General features: G+C 42.1%; 1 protein-coding gene across 1 annotated transcript; it reads left to right on the forward strand.

The window, feature by feature from the left end:
• urb2 (URB2 ribosome biogenesis homolog) lies at positions 1-19,722 on the forward strand. The gene is made up of 12 exons (XM_080884665.1): positions 1-102; positions 1,717-1,867; positions 1,956-2,132; positions 2,363-3,489; positions 3,588-3,726; positions 4,818-7,260; positions 7,942-8,102; positions 8,345-8,455; positions 11,132-11,374; positions 14,371-14,467; positions 16,098-16,231; positions 19,309-19,722. The coding sequence occupies exons 2-12, from the start codon at positions 1,742-1,744 to the stop codon at positions 19,504-19,506; spliced, it is 4,956 nt and encodes a 1,651-aa protein (XP_080740791.1). The 5' UTR covers positions 1-102; positions 1,717-1,741; the 3' UTR covers positions 19,507-19,722.
• Positions 19,723-20,207: the final 485 nt, after the last annotated feature.

The following is a 20,207-nucleotide window of genomic DNA, read 5'->3' on the forward strand; positions in this document are numbered from 1 at the left end:
AGGTTCATATCGTCTCTCGATTGCTTGTGCCTGGGCCGGCAGGGTGAAAGTTGAGGGGTCGTTCAAATCAGAAAACAGGAGACACGTGCGGATTCCAAAGCAGTAAGTTGAAAGACCTAAATTTGTCAGATGTGGGTCGATGGTAATAATCAAGTAAATCAGACGTTCTGAGCTGATTTGTATGCGTGCAGGCGGCTAGCAGCACCGGGATTAGTCCACGTTAGTATCAATATATGCTGCGTAGCTAGCCGTTAGCATTAAGCATGTCAGTGTGTGTTTCTGTGATGGGACTTCTACTGGTTTATCATTCTTATAAATGATTTTTTTTTTTACTTTATAAGTTAAAGTAACTCCGACAGATGGGCAAATAAACTCGGAACAACAAGTACTCTATAATATAAAACGACAGAATGCATAAAAACGATCAGTTCTAGATTATGAATTGATGACTTTTGTTTAAAACGGTAAAGAAAAATTTATCACTGCTGTAAAGACTTCTCGGGCTGCTTATAAATAGTGCAAAGCGATACACTCTCAGGCCACTTCACTAGGAGCACCTTGCTAATATCGGATTTGATCCCCTTTTCATTGAGAGCTTCCTTAAATCTTCGTGGATTCATCTTGAAAACATTCCTCAGAGATTTTGATCCATGTTGACATAATAGTATTACACAACAGCTGCAGATGTGTCAGGTGCATTTCCTCACCACTGTGTGAATCTCGTCTTCCACCACATCCCAAAGGGGACCATATTGAATTGAGAGCTGATCACAGCAGTTCACAGCAGAAAATTGAGACTCGTCAGACCAGCCAGCTTATTTCCAGTCTTTTTTTGTGCTCATAATTAGTTTAATAGATATAAATAATCAGTTGTTTGATCAATAAAGTGAAAAAAACCCCGCCTTGAATGTAGTCACATCCGGTTGTAATCCAGATGTTAGACAGATGGGGAGCAGTCTAGTGAGTACAGAGAGTTTGCAATGATGGGGATAACTGATGTCTGATAATTTAGATGAAGCCTAACACAACTGTTTTGCTGTTTGTTCATAGGTAAAACTCACAGTGTCATTACATATATATGTGTATATATACATTACAACATATGTCACAAATACTAAGACACGCATTGGTGCTAAAATAAAGTCAAGCAGCCACTTCTATAGAACACTATATCCCCTCACTCTTGACACTATTTCCTGTTATTTAAGTAGGAGTAGGTGAAGTTCAGGGTATTGACAAATACATATAAAAAGCTTTTTGAAGTTAAAATGATGTGGTTAACTGTTTCAGACAGCTTGTTTAAACACTGTGCCAAACTTAATTTGCTTGTCACTAAACTACTTCATGTGTATAGTAATTCTTTTCATTTTATCGCAGCTATTTGGAGGATGCTAATAAACTAAAAAAATGGATGGAATAGTTTTTTCCCTTTTATATAAAAAAACAGGATCTGAATATTACTTTATAACTGACAGACAGTTACATACTTCTATAGCATCTATTTATAAAAATAAAATGAAGTAAAACTTCCAATTATTGTTGCATAAAATAAGAGTCAGGAAAAGCCTTACTTATCTCTTTCTGTTTCCTTGTCTGTCTTATATAATCCCAGCTAGCTGGTTTCACCATCACTAATGATTATCAGGAATATCCAGGTTTCCTCTTTCTTCTCCTCTGTGTAACCGCTCACTCCTTGTCTTCTTCCTGTCTTTCCAGACCTTTTGCATCAGCAGCTGCAGCGATGGCTGCCATCTACTCGGGTATCCACCTGAAACTAAAGAGCCCACAGACTCCATGGGATAACAAGCTGAAGCTGGCACGTTTTGCCTGGATCTCCTCACAGTGCCTGCTGCCCAACAAAGAACAGGTAAAAGTGGAAGCTTGTGAATGTTTGTAGCGCGGTAATTTCTTTTTTGGCGTGTATTAAGCAGCAGCTAACCTAAATCTGTCTGTAGGTGCTGTTGGACTGGTGCACCCATGCCCTCTCACTCTACTACAGTAAAAAGGTGGAGTTTTCCCAGGATTTCTTGGAAGGCCTGTGGTGCTACCTTGATGATGTGCTTCACAGCCGGAAGCTCCAGTCTTTCCTCAAGCAGGGAAAGACCATCACTCTCAAGCTCAACATGGCACAGGTACTCCAGCAGTTAAATCAGAAATCATGTCTGTGATATAACAGCACATGTGATCTCCTCTGACTCTGTCTTGTGTCATTAGAAGATAGTAAGAGCATGTCCTGCACAGTTCTGGGTTAATACTACAGTTGTAGCATGAATTGATAAAGACGCAATTATACTAAAAGGTCCCAGAATTACTAACTTGACAAGTGGAAGTTTTACTCACAGCTTTTTCTCTTTGCTTCCAGCTGCTTGACCAGCTGCAGAAGTGCGCACACGTTGGCTCCAAGTCGTCGGGGTGTGTGTCCTATATACTGAGCGTGTGTCAGTGCATTTTCTCTTCTCCTGCACTCTCATCTGTTTTTACATCTAAGTATGAACTTATGGTTGATCTGCTGGCCAAGCTCTGCTCGCTGGCCTGTCGTGAGCTGCAGGAGCAGTTGCCCATGGAATACCTAAAGAAGGAGCCTGTCACGAGTCACGATGAATCGATGGCCGAGTGTCTTCAGACTGAACCTGCAACAAATATGGAGACTTCCCAGATGGACATGCTGAATGGCAGTTCAGTAGATCAGCCACAGTCGGACGTTGACAAATCCTCTTCCAAGCCGAAGGAAAACCTCCATTCAGCTAACCTATTTGAGGTGTTGCTTCAGGTGCTGTCATCGTATTTGTCAGTGCAGCGACAACAAGCCAATCCTAGCAGAGTCTCTAGTATGGTGACAAACCACCTACTCCAACCCTTCGTCCTGCTCCGGCACCTGCTGACCTCGGGAGAATTTGCAGCGCGTCTCGCTCACCTGCGTCTCCGTCAACAGCTTTGTAGAGACATCCGCATGAAGATGGACTCCATCCTTCAGTTGGCACTCTTCCCCTCTGAGCACCTGAACTTGTACAAGGAGGAGCTCCTTCCACCTAAAGAGGATTCTGGGAAACGTGGTTCAAGAGGGACAAAGGGGCCTTTCAAGCCTGTCAACGCTGTACTTTCCAAACTGAGCGACCGGGGTTACTGTGAGCCATCACTACATTACCCTGTGAAGTCCAGTGCTTTGTGTCTGTTGTTTAAGTTTTTTCTGGAAAAGTACGGGAAAGCGAGGGTAGAAGATGAGGAGGAGCAGAGGATGCTGTGTTTCTACTTTCTAAGCAGATTAGTTCCAACTTTAGATCTTCATCTTGGTGAGCAGAAGTCACCTCCAGCTTCCATGAGCTCCCCAGAGAACTGGAACCTGGCTCTGCTGGCTGTGGAGTCCCTCCTAAGCCAGGCGCTGTCGACCGGTATTTATAATGTGGCCGCAGACAGGATACGACACAAAGACGTCCAGCTCAACTTTTACAGAGCCGTGGGACAACTGCTCTTCAACGAGGCCCAGCCGAGGTAAAGAACAACTTCTCTGTAAAACATTTTTATTCCAATAAAATTACAGAATAATTTTCTTTTCTTATGATAGAAAAATTTCCCGTCTTGACTTTCAGCATTCCATCGTGGTACCGCTGTTTGAAAGTGCTTTTGAGTCTCAATCATCTGATTCTCGAGCCAGATCTGGACCAGCTTTTATCTTCAGCCTGGATTAATGCCGAATGCATGGAAGCACGAGTGCAACGCGCCAGACAGGTCTTCATTTAACTTTTATATTTTACAAATTAAAAAAAAAAAGGACAATAAATCAGTGTTTTTAATTACAAACTCAGTTCTTAAAAGTTGAGATGCTGTGATCTGCAAATCTCATAACCCCATATTTTATTTACAATAGAACACAGAAAACATATTAACTGTTTAAACTGAGAAAAAGTACCTTTGTATATCCTCATATTGGATTTTAGCTGCTCAACAGTCCCAGGTTTTCTTTGTCATATTTTTCATTTCATTATGTGCAAATGTTTTCCCTTAATGAAAGGTGTGGAGTGCAGGCAGGCAGGCCAGCTCAGCACCTGGACCCTCTTCTCCTATGTAGCCATGCTGCTGTAATAAAGTTGTAGCATTGCTAAACTGCATATTGCAGATTAACCTGCTGAAATATGGAAGGAAGACAAGGAAGTCTTTCCCTGAAACAGATGTCACCTAGATAGGTCATGCTTCTCTAAAACCTGTATATACATTTCAGCCCTTATGCTGCCTTTCAAGATGTGCAAGCTGCCATTACTATAGGCATTAATGCACACTCATATTCTCAGAGATGGAGGCTTTCGAACTGAGCGGTGATAACAAGCCAGATGGTCCCTTCTCCTCTTTAGTATAGAGGACGCAGTGTTCGTGTTTTCTAGAAAGAATTTCAAATTTGGATTTGTTTGACCACAAAATAGTTTTCTGGATTTCTGGAAGTGTTCCTTATTTCCATGACAGAATGATGGCTAACTGACGGTCCAAAGTTCAGTCATCCAGTGTTGATTTGTTAGCCTTTGTTAGATTTCTCCAAAATCCCTGAATTTTTGAAATTATGTATTATAGATTATGAGATTAAAACTCTTTGCTTTTTTAATGTTTTAATAAGCTGATGTTTGTCATGACATGTGAAAATGTCTAAATGTAAGCATTTGATATGTTTTTGTGTTTTTTCTGTGAGTTTATAAAATCTGCAGATCATTGTGTTCTGTTTTAATATACATTTTATACAGCACCACCAACTTTTTAAGAATTGAGTTTATTCATTTTAATTTATGAATATTCAGATGGTGATGTTTTAATGAAACTTTACTTGCCAACAGCTCATGGTGTGCAGCCTCCTCCAGACCTACACTAAGCTCCGTCAGCTGCCTCGTCTGTTCTCTGAGCTCGTGTCAGTGATCTGCCAGCCTGCTCTGGATGACCTTCGACCTCCTCTTCTGCCTGAAAGCATCTCCACCTCTCTCAGGACCTGCCTTCTGGACACACCTCCATCCCAAGTTTTAGAGATCTGTTCATCGGTGATGGAGGCCATTAGGAAATACATACTGCCTGACCTGGTGAAGGAGAAAACAGAGGGAGAGCGAATGGAGACTGATGGAGAACATGAGGACCAAGAGAGAAAAGACGCTTCTCTCAAACTCCTCCCCCTCAGTCAGCTGCTTCATGCTGTTTTATTCAATCTGAAGACTCTAGACAATGCCTCTCCTGTTCCCTTGGTGAGGCAGAGTCAGGACCTAATGAAGGGGTTTCAGAGCTTGATAAAGGAGTTACTACGTGTGGTTTCAACAGAGAAGAAGAATAGAAATACAAGTTCAGTTCAGAAGGCCTCAAAGAAAGGCAGAAAAAGTCTGAACCTCAAAGAGAAACCTTCAGAGTCTAAAACTGGAGCACTGTGGGAGCAGAAGACCCTGGAGGCAGCTCTCCTGCTCAGATACACCTGGGTGGAGGTGGATACACTCTTCCACATGCACTGCTACAAATATGCATCTCCTGATGAAGCTCCTTCTAGTTCTCCAATCTCTGACATAGAGAGTCTTTTATCAGGTGACATCTTACCTGCTTGTCACCGTCCATCCCCCTCCTACAGCCCAATGAGCTGCATGCTGCTCAAGCTCCTCACTTTACAGCAGATGAAGAAGATTTTGCTGGACGACGTGTTATTAGGCGAATCCAGCACCGCAGCGCTTCTAAAAAGGTCAGCACAGTTTATTTTAGCTACATCTGAGCTGGAGGTGAGTCTGGATGGAGAGCAGGCGTGGGACAGGCAGATCAGCAGCGTGACCACCAGCTCCTACTTTGCAGCGCACTGGTATCTTGTTACGACCAACTTACCTTTGATCCTTTGCCACCTGAGCAGCGAAGACGTGCGCTGCATAGCTGACGTACTTATCAGCTCATTTCTGAACAGACGGACAGACGGATCAGAAGACTTGCCGCCCGACTCTCTGACCGTCTCCCTCATATCTTCGCAGCTTCTTCAAAGCCCAATGCTTGCTGAGTTGCCTTCACTGTTCTCCGCCACAGTTTGGTCACTCACACAAAGGATTATCTGTGTGCTCGGGGCAGCACATACACCCGAGGTTTGTTCCACACTTCTGACATTTCAGGAAAGAGAGGCAGTCTCTTCACAGAGAGATGCCAGTCAGCCTCTGCCCACGCTGGTGAAGAAAGAGACTATAGTTGAGGATATTTTGACATCCTCTAAAACTGGAGAGATTTTTGTACTGCTGACTGAAACAGAAAGCAGGGAGCTGGTAGGCTTACTTCAAATCTTAACAATCCTACATCCAGATGGATTGAGCTCTGAGGATCTCTCCTGTGTGTTCCTCCTGCTTTTCTTTATGCTCACCTCCACCTCCTGTAAGCCAGAGAGGATGACAGAATCTGGAGGTGATGCTCTGTTCCTAGGAAAGCTGCTCGGGGTTCTCACTCATCTCCTAGAGAGTAAGAATTTCCAAAGTGTTCTGAAGCTCATGCACGGTAGTACTTTGCTGCAGGCCGCTTTGTCGTCTCTCCTGTGGCATAGAAGTAGTGCGAGAGCTCAAGCCACATGCAGCACTGATTGGTTGGATTTTATCAAAGCGGTGCAGGTCTTCATACAGACCTTAGTCAGTTTGATAATTATCAGAAACAGTAGTGTTCGACTCAACCTGGACCAGTTTGCTTCCTATCTTACTAGCGAGGAAGTGACAAGCATACAAAATGCTGAATCCAGTTCAGGGGCTTCCTTGTCATCAGTTCATCTTTTGCTGGCATCTGTGACTTCTTTCTCCCAAGTGATGATCTCCAATTTGGGAAGAAGCAAGGCACTGGATCAGATTTTAACCCAAATACTTGCAAAAATAACTGCTTCGCTGGTACCAGCTGTCGAGTTTGTCCTAAAGCCCCAAACTCTCAGTGAGGGGGTGAACCAGCCCGCCAGCATCCTCGGTCAAGCTTTTCTAGTAGATGTCGTAACAGTCATGCTGCAGTCTGAGCTGTCCTCACTCTCAGTGGAGGATGAGAACAAGCACAGTGGCACCAGGCTCACTCATATGAGCCTTTATCAAGGCTTCTGCCAGCAGATCCTTAAAGAAATAAGCTCTGCCCCCAGGCCCATGGACTTCCTGGTTTCCTCTCTCCGCTTCCTGTCCTCCTTTTACCAAGCTGTGCAGATGGTGGAGGGAAAAGACACGGAGGAGGAAGGAGGGATGAAGAAGGGAAGAAATGAGCTGGATGACCTTTACATTCAGATACTGCAGACTGTGCACAGGCTACTGACAGGTATATGCAACCATATTAAAAACAAACATCTCATTCACCTGTGCAATCAGTCAGTGTTGTCCTTTCAGTAATTACCTCTGCACATCGCACACATTGACACAGGAATACAACTAAGGGAGTATTTCATGCCATCTGTTAAAGAAAATGAGCTTTTCTCTGTCGCACGTACGACAGTCAGATTCAACCCAGCTAGTTAAATTTCAAGTTGTTTGAATTTGAATTCTGTTGCAGAGGATTCTTGGGCTCCACTAGAGCAGCTTTACATGATGCTTAGTTCGACAACTTATCCTGGGGCCTTGGTGCAACTTTCTTCTGATTGGCTGCTCCTTGCAAACACAATTAAGAATATTTAATTAAGAATATCTGTTCTGGTTGACATCACACAGATCAAAAAGTAATAAAATAATAAAAGAGAAAGCCTGATAAACCCCTTTTTATGAAACCAGTCTCCCTGTTGCCTTTGTCAGTTTTAGTGACAACATTTCTGTTTGGATCAGTATATTTTATGTGTACTTTATTGTTCCCTGTGGGGGAATTCCTCTCTGCATTTAACCCATTCACTCAGTGAAGCAACCATTGCTTGCATCCATCGTGTTATTGAATGGACTGATTTATTATTAATGCAGCACATTAATGATTCTGTTTTCTTGCTAAAATCTCTTTCGATCTCTTTGATTTCAGCTCCCTGGCTGCCTTCAACTGACCTCAGTGAGCTGGAGCCGGCTGTGCAGGAGCTGTTGCGCCACTTGGTGGCGAAAAGTACCACAAGTCGATTTAATCTACTGCTGATGACGATCAGGGAAGGACTGGACATTAGCAAGCTGAGGGCAGGAAACTGCAGGGTGAGGCTGAGACTGAATTTTCCTATTTCAGATTTCATGATCTTAAAACCTGTAGAATCTGCACAATTTAGATTTTTCTGTGTTGTTAATACAATGTTTTAGATGAGAGGCTTTCTCTTTATCTACCTGACAAATGGGAGGTTGTGATTTTGGTTTTTTTTTTTCCCCACAGTGAATAAGAATGTTTAATACTCTGTGTTAACTGTTTTTTCAAACTCTTCTATCTGTTTGCTGCTCTCCAGGAGGCACTATCTGCAGTAATCACCATTAAGCTGCTGTCCTGTTGTCAGCTGCCTGAAACCTGCTCCAGAGCTCTGTGGCTCATTGCACCACAGATTATATCTGCTGTGGTGGTGAGAAAACCAAACACTCACACTCGAACACATACAGAGTTTAATGCAGTGAGAATACACACACACAAAAGCACCACTTTACTCATGCACATATATACAGTACTTAAAAGGGGCCCCTTAAATGTACAATCAAGACAGTAAGAGAGACTGTAGGTAACCTCTGGTAGGCTTGTTAACTGTTGCCTGCAGCTGCCTTTTTCTCTGCATTGCCTGTGTCAGTCGACTGGACTGCCTCTGGCGGCGCTCGGTGTTAGCTACCGTCAGCTTTGTTTCCCAAGTGGTTTCCTCTTGAGACGTGCAAGTCAAATGCTTCCTGGGTCTCTTATTGGCCCCACCTGCACCTGCAGAGAGGCTGAGGTGGAAGCTGTAAACCATCAGGAATATCAGTTGATTACATCATGGTGTTTATGCTCCAAAACATGTGCTTCTTCTGATCCTTCTGTCTAATCTCAATCATATTTAAAGTTTAATCGCATCCCCTGTATGTATGCACATTTTTCAGTTCAATAGCATGCTGGTTTGAACTGTGTTTAAAATTATTATGATTTTTTCCCCTAATTTTAACGACCTACTTTGGGTTACTGCGGTAATTTTTAAAATTGGTATTAAAATCTCTGCCAGACCACCAAAATGTCCCAGATCACCATGAAGAGAGTGAGGACAGTGTTTTAGAAACAAAATGCATTTCACGCTCGTAGTTTCCCTGCCTGCCTGTCGGGAGGAGCTGCTGTCCAAGCTAAAAGAATATAAAACCTTTTGTGTTATTGCGGGAATGCTGTGTGTCATTGGTCAGTTGTTTGTTTCACAAAAAAAGACGGTTAAATCAGTTTGCACACCTGGTGTGGAATCACTGGAATGATGACAAACGGGGTTATGGGTGTGGGGCACGCCTCGAAATGAAGCCAGCTTTGTTTTGAGGCCAGAGTCAGAAACTGTGACTGGAAAATGAACTGGCTTCAAACTACAAGTTAAATGACTGCTTACATGTTTAGGATATATGGGTTTTTTTATTATTATTTAGGTAAAAGCCATTAAACAAGAATAATCAGTTTAACATTCACATTATAGTGAAGACAAGCAGATACTGGGCCATGATGATGAGACGTGACAGTCCGATCTCCGGCTCATCATCTGTGATGGTTTTAGCGACCATGCGCTGGAAGTACATGGGACCTTTTTTATTCTTTTATTCAATAAAAATGCCTGTAATTTTTTAATGCTTGACAGCCACCAGCGCCCAAAGACAGCCACAGTCTTTTGTTCATCTTCTTTGTAATTTTCACTTATGCTCTTTTGGCCTTTTCATCAAGACCCCCACCCACTCACACGGAGTGCTCTGATAGACACACATCCCCTCACTCACGCTTTTGTTATCTGTCAAGTCTGTATTTTTATACATGTGAGAGAGAGCCTGTTCAAAAGCATAAAATATTCTAATTAAATTCTTCTTTTAAGTGAAGAGGCAGAATTTTATTAAAATCTTTTTTTCTTCAGCTCCTTAATGGTGGTTACTTGTCACGATTTCTCTTTGGAAATACACAAAACTACTTTAATTTACATGCCGATTGTTATATTTTTGTTTGCATTTATTTAGTACAGTATTACAATGCTTAACAAATGTATTAGACCACCAGTTAAAAACATAGGAAACACAAGTATTTTAGAAATCTTAAAATTATATTATTTATTCTTTATTTATTCTTTATTTATTATGTGTGTGGTAGGTAGAAAGCTTTTAATGTCATACAATAAAGTGCTGTGTAACTGTGTGTGAATGTAGGCTTGTAATATGGAAAAGTGCAAAATAACGACTACTCCAGGGTTTGGAAAACATTTCTCCTTCTTAAACCAATTCCCAGAGCCCACCAGTGAGGCGTGCCTGCATGCATGCACTGAGTCGTTTCTGCAGTTATGTAATCACCGTTAGTCACCTATAACCACGTGATCAAAATCTCACTGCATGAATAGTTCATGAGGTCATCCATCTCTCCAGCCTCATCTCCAGCTCTACCTGTCTACTCGGTGGACTGTGTTTTTTGCATGAGCTGACACCATGAATCAGTCAACAAATGCAAACTGCAAATATGTAATGTCCTTGCTAGAAGGCGTGGGCGGGGGTTGCTGTGGCTGTGGCCTTTGCTCTCTTAAAAATCATCCTCAGTACTCCTAATGGTTTTTCACCTTAAGGGCTTTCCTAGGTGTTTGAGATATTTGTAAATAGCTGTTATTTTTGCAGGGTTTAGTTCAAACTTTCAGTCCTTAGAAAACATTGACACTTGGAATTTCATTTCTGGGAGTTACTCTGAGCCAAGTACTTTGTGAATGTGGACTCTGTTGCTTTGCATGCTGGCTCATTGTCACTGACTTGATTTAATGGGACCTTAAAATACGATGAACAGGTCCATTGTTAATATTGTTAGGCACACCTGTGCTGCTGTGGGAAGTCATGTCTGCTGTGAAACAGCCTTTTGTTGTCAGTTTTGTTAAATATGTATTTTCGGTATTCATTACATCCAGAAAGCTTTAAAAAAAAAAAAAAAAAAAAAAAAAAAGATGAGTTGTGAAGGAAATACTTTAATGTTTGGAAGGCTTGGATTTTTGTAGCTTCTTGCTCTCATTGTTTGTACGTGTTCATCTATCGAACCTTTACTGTGTCTTTGTCTTTCTGTGTTACAGTTCTTAGTGAGATTATCCAGTCAGGACGTCTCGCTGACCCTTCCCTTTACCATTCCCACGATAATGTCGATGACATCACTGCTTCGACAGGGGGAGGGGCAAATCACCAGCCCTCATCATGTGACTTTGATTCTTGGAGCGCTCCAGTCAGTCCCCCTTGACCACATGACCCCAACAGTCTATCATTCAGCTTTCTTGGCTGTTCACGAGGCGCTGTTCGCCATCATCCAGTGTCATCCTCAGGTATGAAGGGACAGGTAAAAGAAGTGGTGCAGGGGTGTGAAACATGCAGTGTGTAAGAGGGTCCAGTCTGGCATAGGGGATTGCTTTTTAATAAGTGAGAACTTATTCAGTTAAATTATATAAAATGTGTTTCACTGCTGCTTAGCTCTAAAATAGTTGACCATGTCAAGGTGTTGTGCGTGTAAATAGACACTGAACATTGTAATGCACATGACAGTGGCTTTGGAAATGTGGAAAAAGTATGTTCTTTAAACTGCACTTGCCTACAGTTCCTGTACAGGCGTGCCAAGAGCTTTGTTCACATTGTGCAAAGCTCTAGTTGCAGCCAAGCAGCAGAGGGTTTCCACTTTGCCACCCTTGGGATCATATCGCTGCTGTATGCAGATGACATGGTTCTTCTGGGCTCATCAGGTGATAACCTTCAGTGTGCATTAAGGCAGTTTGCAGCAGAGTGTGAAGTGACTGGGACCAGAATAAGCACCAATCTGAGACCATAGTTGTCAGCTGGAAAAGGGTGGAGTGCTCACTCTGGGTCAGGGGAGGGGAGAATGGAGCAGGAGATGGATGGATGGATTGGTACCAGTGATACTGACGCTGTGCTGATCTGTTAGGGACTGGAGAGCCCAGGATCTCACGATGGGCTTGGGAACATCTTGGCGTCCTGGGCAGAGACATGCGAACAGTAATGAAAGTTTCTCTGGAATGTCTTAAAGGGAATTTTCAAATTGCAAACAAACTTTCTCTTTGAATTGCAGATGAGCTGATTAGATTTCAGTGTCCAAAGTTCAGGATCAGTTTAACCTGTTACAAGATGTTTTTAGCCTTGACTCAAGAGTTTATGTGCTCCTGGTGTTTTATGCAAAAAGATGAGCAGTTAATTAATTTACTGCAGAAACACAGATCGTTTTTCAGCCATAACTCAGCAGCAGGTAAGGTTTATGTAAACTGCAGCTGGACTCCAAACACTGAATGACCTCCTTGATGTGAGGCCACTCTTCGCTGCTGATCTACTTTAGTACCGACAACAAGATCAAAGTGTCACACCGCTCTGATATCAAATAAGACTTTATTTCAACGTTTAGGTGGAAAAAAACAGTTATTCATTCTATAAAGGATTCCACTGGGAACATTACTCATGATCCACAACAAATAAATAAATCTCCCAAACAATAAATTCTCAGCACCAGAAGGTTTTCCAGTACACTTCTACAAAGACTTATGGCCTAAGGTAGCACCTACTTTTTTTTTAGAATGGTCACTCAAATTCAGAACCATCAGGCTCTGTCTCCAAACATGAACTCTGCCATCATTGTCTACTTCATAAAACAGGCAAAGATCCTGTGTAACCATCCAGCTACCGCCCAGTTTCACTCGTAAATCTAGACCTTAAAATACTTTGCAAACTCCTTGTCACCACATTCATAATGCATTCTGACCAAACAGGTTTTTATTTGGCTTTGCTGCCTGTAATGCGCAGCCAGGCTGCTGGGTGCGGCTGCTCGCTTACATTATTATTACAAAAAGCTGAATGAGCAGTTTAATTCTCATAGATAATTTTCTAATAAATTTCTACAAGATGCTTTTGTACAGCTAAAGAACATTAAAAAGGTACTTTTTAAAAGCTGTTCCTGCACTCTGCCCCCGACTTATGAAATCAGACCTACACACTTGTATAATGAAGGTCTCTGTAGGTCAAGGCTGCTGGTTTGAATCCTTGATTTGAAGAAAATGTGGTATGTGGTGCCGCTGAGCTCACAGGATGCCTCGAAGGAATTCCGCTTTCAACAAAAGGATATTGCAGCTCACCAGCTGCATGGAAAACATCACGATGTCTACTTTTTCTGCCTTGTACTGGGAGTGTTCACTTTGCACCCAAAAGGTCGTAAAAATGAACTTTTTTTTTTATCCTGAAGAAATGGAGCCATCTACATCCCGGCCCACACGCTTTATTCTGCTCCGGCTTTGTTAATGCGATAATTTTTTCAGTTTTTCTGAATCTAAAATGTTGACAGTTTGTTGTTCAGTAACAGCGACAAAGCCGGGCTGAAATGGGGCAGCTGTGTTAAATAAAGCCAGCCATGAACGAGCTAAGTGATATCAGATGTTTGCAAGGACAAAAGACGACTAAGAGAAGGGGGAAGAGGGGAGGAAAAAGGAGGCAGTGAAGGAAAGCAGAGTGAGAAAGAGACAGGAGTAAAAGATAAGCGATAAAGAGATGAAAGGATAAAACCGGAGATGGAGAACGTGATACATGAGGGAAGTTTCAAGACAAAATAGAAAAGAGGGTTATGTCAGAGAGGTGTGAGGGAGGAGGCTCAGCAGGGAGAGGTCGGGGAGCTGGCAGGCCGGGTAGGTTGGCATGGAGCAGGTTTAAGTCGATGGAAACCGTTGCTGAGCTCCAACCAGAGCTGGTGACATCATCCCTTCCTCATTTATATTCTTCCCGTCTCTCCTTCCCTGCCTCAGTCTCCCCGAAGGGAGCAAGGTACAGACAAAAATGCATGCGTAGCTCTCGCGGGAATCCAACTTTTACCTCAGTCATTTTGCGAGCTGTAAGTTTATGGCTGCTCCGTTACAACTCTGTGAAAGCGATGTAACAGATGGATCTGTCAGGACTGCTTAGTCCATTTTTTTTTTAAACCGTCTTGGATTCAGTTCTCTGCTCTGTGTTTGTCAGATCCTAAAAACATGTAACATTTGTCCTCCTTTGAGTGTTTTACCACACATATGACAGTATTTCATGAGTTTAGGTCGGGTTGAGCACAATTCATGTTAATGCTGTATTAGTGGTGTGAATGGAATGTAACATAATCCAAAGTCAGTTGCAAATCCTCAAGAATAAATCTAATGACTCTTCTGGGAATTTAAGAGTCTACAGTTTTCTGCCAGGATCTATTGCTTTTCAGCAATTGCAGTATAACAGTGTTTTATCAGGCAGAAGTATGACCTATTCAGATATATGTTACTGACTGTTTACTTTTTGTGTGTGTTTCCAGGCGATGTTAAACGCAGCTCCCTCCTTCTTAAATGTCTTCTACCGTCTAGTGGCTTCTATTGTGCAGGAAGGTCGGCAAAGAGGAGACGGTGACGCAGGTAACATTAACATCGTTCACTAATGTGGCCAAACCAGCTCAGTCAGGCTGTTAGGACTGCACAGTGTAAAGTTGTAGGTGAAAGACATAACAGGAAACGTTATCATGTCTTCAAGGCCCAGAAAAACAGTCTGCTTTACTCTGATGAAGGGGCTGTACTAGCGTTCACTGTTCACTACAGATGTGGCTTGTGTTTTGTTACCGTCCTCCCAACAAAAAATAAAACTGCAGATTACTGAAGAATAATAAATTGCGTTGTGTAATCTGGAGCTGACACAAACTTTGTGCTATGCCCACACATGTTTCAACACTTCTGGCAGTAGCCTCCCAGAAGTAGAGAAGGTTACAGGCTCATTTTCTCATTTTAAATCCACTGTAAATTTAAGACCTCTGTTTGCAGTAACCTCCTACTTAGTCACCATAGGAACTATTCTCTGTACCAATAAGAGTGCTGCATGAGCACTCTGGGGTTTAGCTTTAAATTTTCAGCTGTCTTAATGCTGCAATCACACCATGATGATATTGTCCTCAGGCTCTTGTATCTGTAGAAATAAACATGTATGATTGATTAATGCTTCACTGTGTAATTAAAGAAATGGAAAAAAGGCTGAAGCACAGACTGTATATAAGAACTGGACATTTCTAGGGATGTACCTATCCAGCTTCTTTCAGTGTGATACAACAATATACTAATCAGAGATTTTAAGGGGACACCTGATCAGTTAGGTAACATAAACTATTGTGAATCCATTTCCCTGCATTGGTGGCAGACAACTCCCCAAAAAAGGCTTTAGTGTGCGCACAGGTTGATGATCAAGTGTTTCCCTTAATGATTTTAGCTGTGTGAATGAAGCTGAACAGAATAACAGAATAGAAAAGCACATAGATTGGCTTGTTGTCACCTTGTTTTCAAGTTTAAGGTGCGGGTACGCCACCGGATTGGCCGCTTTGTGTGGTGCGCAACATCATCGCACTGTCACTTCTATTTACACCGCTGTTAGCTCACAGGAAGTCGCTGCAACATCCTCTGTATAATTTGTCACTCTCTGGGCTTCTGCACTGTTACGCTCGTGTCTTCAACCATAATATGGCAAGTTGCAAAAATTGAGAGGCGCACGATCGGCCACCAAAACGACAGGCCACGTTAGCAAAATTTGACGACATTTTCGGCGTGCTCTCAAATGTCTCTTTGGTTTTTTTGTTCATTAAACATTTTCATTATGAGATTATTGAGTTTTGTAAGTGCAACGTGGTGCTCATTTTGCAAATTATGGCCCCAGTTAGAGTCAAAATGGAGGATAAAGTGCTGTATCATCAAATCTGCTTTCAAGACACTAAGAAGGCAATGCTCTTAAAAGATCACCTAGAAGCTAAAACAGCTCAATTTGCTTGTGACACGAGCCATTACTAATGTCCATCTTTTATATACAGATCATGGATTTGCAGCTTTGTATCTCCAGCTGTCATTGAAAACATCCGGCCGGTCAATGCAGTGTTACGCTCCAGTTTATCTATTGCTCATTAGTTTGGTTTGGGTAACATAAAATAAGAATCTTGTAAAGTAAAGAATATCTTTACATTCCACATATGAACATCTGAATAACATGAACACCTTTCTCTGTTTTCTGAAGGTCCAGACAGTGATGTGTATTTCCAGTGCTCCAGGCTCGTAGAGAGGATGTACTCTCACATTGCTGCAGCCGCTCAGAGCTTCACCGCGCTCTCAGCCTTCATGGTGGCTCAGTACGTCACAGAGCTGCAGAAGGTACACACACACACACACACACACACACACACACACACACACACACACACACACACACACACACACACACACACACACACAGTATGAATGTTCTCTGTGTCTTGATTTACTAATATTTGTACTGGAAACATATTCTTTCTGATGGTTTTTACAATTTGGTGACAGAGCAATGAAATGCCAGACACACACACACACACACACACACACACACACACACACACACACACACACACATAGTATTACAGAAAGCCAAGACAGTTCCCCATCTGTCATCCCCTGTGATTTTCTACAGCTGTGAGTGACACACACACAGACATTGATGTATGGAAGAGGCAGCAGGATCTCAGATGATCCTTTGATCCAGCCCAGTTTGTCTGGTAGCCGTTGAGCTGAGCGATGGAGGCGCTGACGCTCAGAAGCGGTGATTTCCATTGGCCAAACTGTAGATGTTCACAAATCTCAGTGAACAGGTCCAGGATTACTGTAACTCTGAGTGCTGGAGTGAAGCTCCCTCAGTACAGTGAGTCACGTCTGGCTCCTGAGAGCGGCTGCTCTCAGGAGCCAGACTGTATTTAACATGACGCCAGCCTGACTCAGCAGTTTCCAGTCGAGTCGCATACTGGGAAAAAGAAAATGAGCAAACCGGCGGGCAGACAGACAGACAGAAATAGCGTGGAAGTCATATTTGGGATTCTTTGTACTCCGTAAATCATCTAATAATCCTAAAATTGGACTTATGGGAATAGTTTAAAGACTCTGTGCTCTTTGTAATTTAGCTGCCTCTGTGTCAGAGCTTCTCCTCGTGGCTCTTTGAAGCAAACCTCCTGTGGAGCAGCAAAGCAACATTTTATCAACAGTTTATTAAATTAAATCACCAAACATGGAGTTTGTATGAGTGGGAAAGCTATGATTTCATATCACCCTGTAAATATGCTTTTTAATACTGTAACGTTAAGGCATTTTAATACGGGAATCTATGGGGATTGACTCGCTTTTGCAGAAAGCCTCAAGTGACACCTGGAGGAACTGCAGTTTTGTTTCCCCTCGGTTAGGACCAGTGAAGATCGAGACAGTATTTGCACAAATGTGCAATCCACTGTGAGACTACTCGTCGGTGTGCAAAGTGCTGAATTGTAGATTTGAGCAAAGCTCCAAACCTCACGTGATGAGCAAAGGGGCGATTCGAACTTATCAGTCACAGGGTAGACTGATCTAGGTTTAAACAGATATTTGCATGCGTATGAATGCGTAAAATCTGGTCACAAGGAGCATGATTTTGGTGATTTTCTGCTTTGTGGTTTCTGTTTGTTTGCCCTTCTTCTATGTAGAGTTATATGATGAGCAGGATTTGGTTGCCAGTAAACAGTCCTGTGCTGAGGCCAAAAGAGGCCGTTTGTTTGCCAAAATGCAATCTCAAAACCATCGGTTGTTTTGTGCAGTTGTCGCTCTGCATGTAGTCGTTAACACTTTTGTCTTATGCATGAAGGATCCCCGGTTTGAGCACACACGCACACCTAGCCATCAGCTGGACTCTGTCAGGAAGTAAAATAAAACATATAAACGAGAAGCCAAAAATACCAAAAAAAATTTAGTATTTTGAAACAAGGACCAGAAAACAGAACAGGAAATCTTATCCTATCATCACCTGAAAAATAAACACATGTTGGGGGTTTTCTGTTACGCTTGTTGGACCATAAAAAATTGAATATAATTGTATTATTTTCGAGCAAAAACAAGTAGTGCTTTATAAGTAAACACTGAATGTAAATATAAAAAGCGGAAATAGACGAGTTCTTTACATAGCTTTGGTTATCATGTTCATTTTCTGCCTCTTCTGTCTCAGTTTCGTATTTTTCTGCACACAAAGCAGTTACTATGTGCTGCTGACTGCTTTGTTTGCAGAAATCCCCATGGTGGGTTGTTTCCTTCATGTGTGAAGCCTATCATTATGTGACTCAGGTTTTATCTAATCGTTAAACGGGTACAGTCAGCAGCACAGAGCAGCCATCACCTCCTCGCTCATTGTCAGAGGTCTGTAGACTGCGGTCACCGCTGATAGCATCAGGTCATGGTGTGTTACACCTGTGCGTCTGTGGCAGTGTAGTGTAACAGAGATGAATAACCAGACGATATTGAATATCCACTTGGCTCGTTGTGCAGGGTCCACTGAGCACAATCATTGTTGTTTGACTATTTTACGTGTTATTAGAGTAAGACAGCTCCACCCGTCGTTGGCTGAACACGTTGCTCTGCTTCTGTCACTCAGGTGCAGATGAAACGTGTAAGACCTTCCTATTTTCAGAAAACTAAAAAATCCTCTGCAGCAGTGTGACGCCACGTATACTTGATCCCCCAGGCAAAACCCTGTACTGAATTTCATATGTAAACTACAGCGTGGGATTAAAAATACAACTTTTTACATTTTTAGCGCATTTTGGAGCAACAGTGACGCAAACTGCTGATTATTACTATAAAATCTGCTGTCATGAGGTGTCAAACTGCAAATTAATGTAGATCATGTTGTTTTTTTTAAGTTGTGATGTTTATCGATCCTATTTGAGAAACTCTTTTTGGGATGCACCTGGAAGTTTGAATCTAGGTTTGTGGACCGTTGCTATGGACTGCTCTGTATTTAGATATTTTCTGGGTTTCTGGGGAATTAATTGATCTTCATTGTTGAATTTTTGTAGTCCTACTCTGAGCATTTGCAGTAATATAGTTTTTGTCAGTATAAATGATTATATCTGTCCTTTGATGTCTCTCTAATTGAAACTTATGGCTGAACTAACGACTTAAATGTGTATTTAACTGTTTCGGCGCATAATTTCCGGTTTGAAATGTTGACATCGGGTTGATGGATATTGCAGCATACGGTATCATATTCCTATGCAAATTTGACCTTGTTAAGTGCAAAACAGAGAGGAAGAGATGTGTGTACACAGGATCATCGTTTCGCTGGAACACAGATGTGATTTATGAAATGAGCAAATGATGTCTGACCTCAGATTCATATAAATTCTTCTTGTATCTCTTATTGTCTCTGCTGTCTCGTCCTCTTTCATAAATGACCTCTCCAGGTTACTCTGCGACCAGACGTGAAGCTGCATCTTACTGAGGGCATCTATCTGATACTGGACCTGTGCAAGGAGCAGGATATCAAGTTTCTGAGGGCAGGACTGCCGATGGGAGTCAGGGAGGTCTTCAACGAGCTGTACGGCAGCTACACCCACTATCACAAAGCACAAAGGCAAGGAGAGGAAAAGTACACTGTTTAACTGCCCAAATCGCCTTTGGTTTCAGTTTAGGTTTCAGTTTAATTACACAAAAGTAGATTTTCTGCTTATGTTTGATTATTTTTAAGTAGAAAATCAGTTTTGTATACCATATGATGTCACTGTTGATGTTCTTGCTCCTCGGAGTTTATTGTAAAATTAAGACGGTGGATTTTGTACCTAAGACAATAAATATATGATTTCTGCAATTTTGTTAAATGTTGTGAGAAGTCCTGTCTTCAAAACCAAGACAAAACACACTCACTGTCCACTTTATTAGATACACCTCCACTAATCTAATCAAGCGATCACATGACAGCAGTTCAATACATTTAGGCATGTAGACATGGTCAAGACAAGCTGCTGAAGCTCAAGCCCAACATCAGAATGGGGAAGAAAACTGATTTAAGTGATTTTGAATGTGGCACGGTTGTTGGTCTGAGTATTTCAGAAGCTGCTGATCTACTGGGATCTTCCCACACTGCTTTCTCCAGAGAAACGGAGAAAGAGAAAATGTCCGGTTAGCAGCAGATCTATCGATGAAAATGCTTTGTTGATGTCAGGAGTGACAGAAAAATGGCTAGAATGCTTGAATTAATAACCACTTAATACAATCCAGAAGAACATCTCTGAACCACACTCCAGCAACGCTTGTCAATCCTTAAAGCCTGGATGGGCTACAGCAGCAGCAGAACACACTGGGC

The sequence above is a fragment of the Rhamphochromis sp. 'chilingali' genome (assembly GCF_963969265.1).
Source record: "Rhamphochromis sp. 'chilingali' genome assembly, chromosome: 6".
Classification (NCBI taxonomy): domain Eukaryota; kingdom Metazoa; phylum Chordata; class Actinopteri; order Cichliformes; family Cichlidae; genus Rhamphochromis; species Rhamphochromis sp. 'chilingali'.

What these genes read in the sequence shown, in the direction of transcription:
- urb2 (XM_080884665.1), top strand. Translation starts at nt 1,742, where the DNA reads ATGGCTGCCATCTACTCGGGTATCCACCTGAAACTAAAGAGCCCACAG. An exon ending in TGTGCACAGGCTACTGACAG is followed by an intron (nt 7,261 to 7,941) that starts GTATATGCAACC and finishes CTTTGATTTCAG; the next exon opens with CTCCCTGGCTGCCTTCAACT. An exon ending in AGATTATATCTGCTGTGGTG is followed by an intron (nt 8,456 to 11,131) that starts GTGAGAAAACCA and finishes TCTGTGTTACAG; the next exon opens with TTCTTAGTGAGATTATCCAG.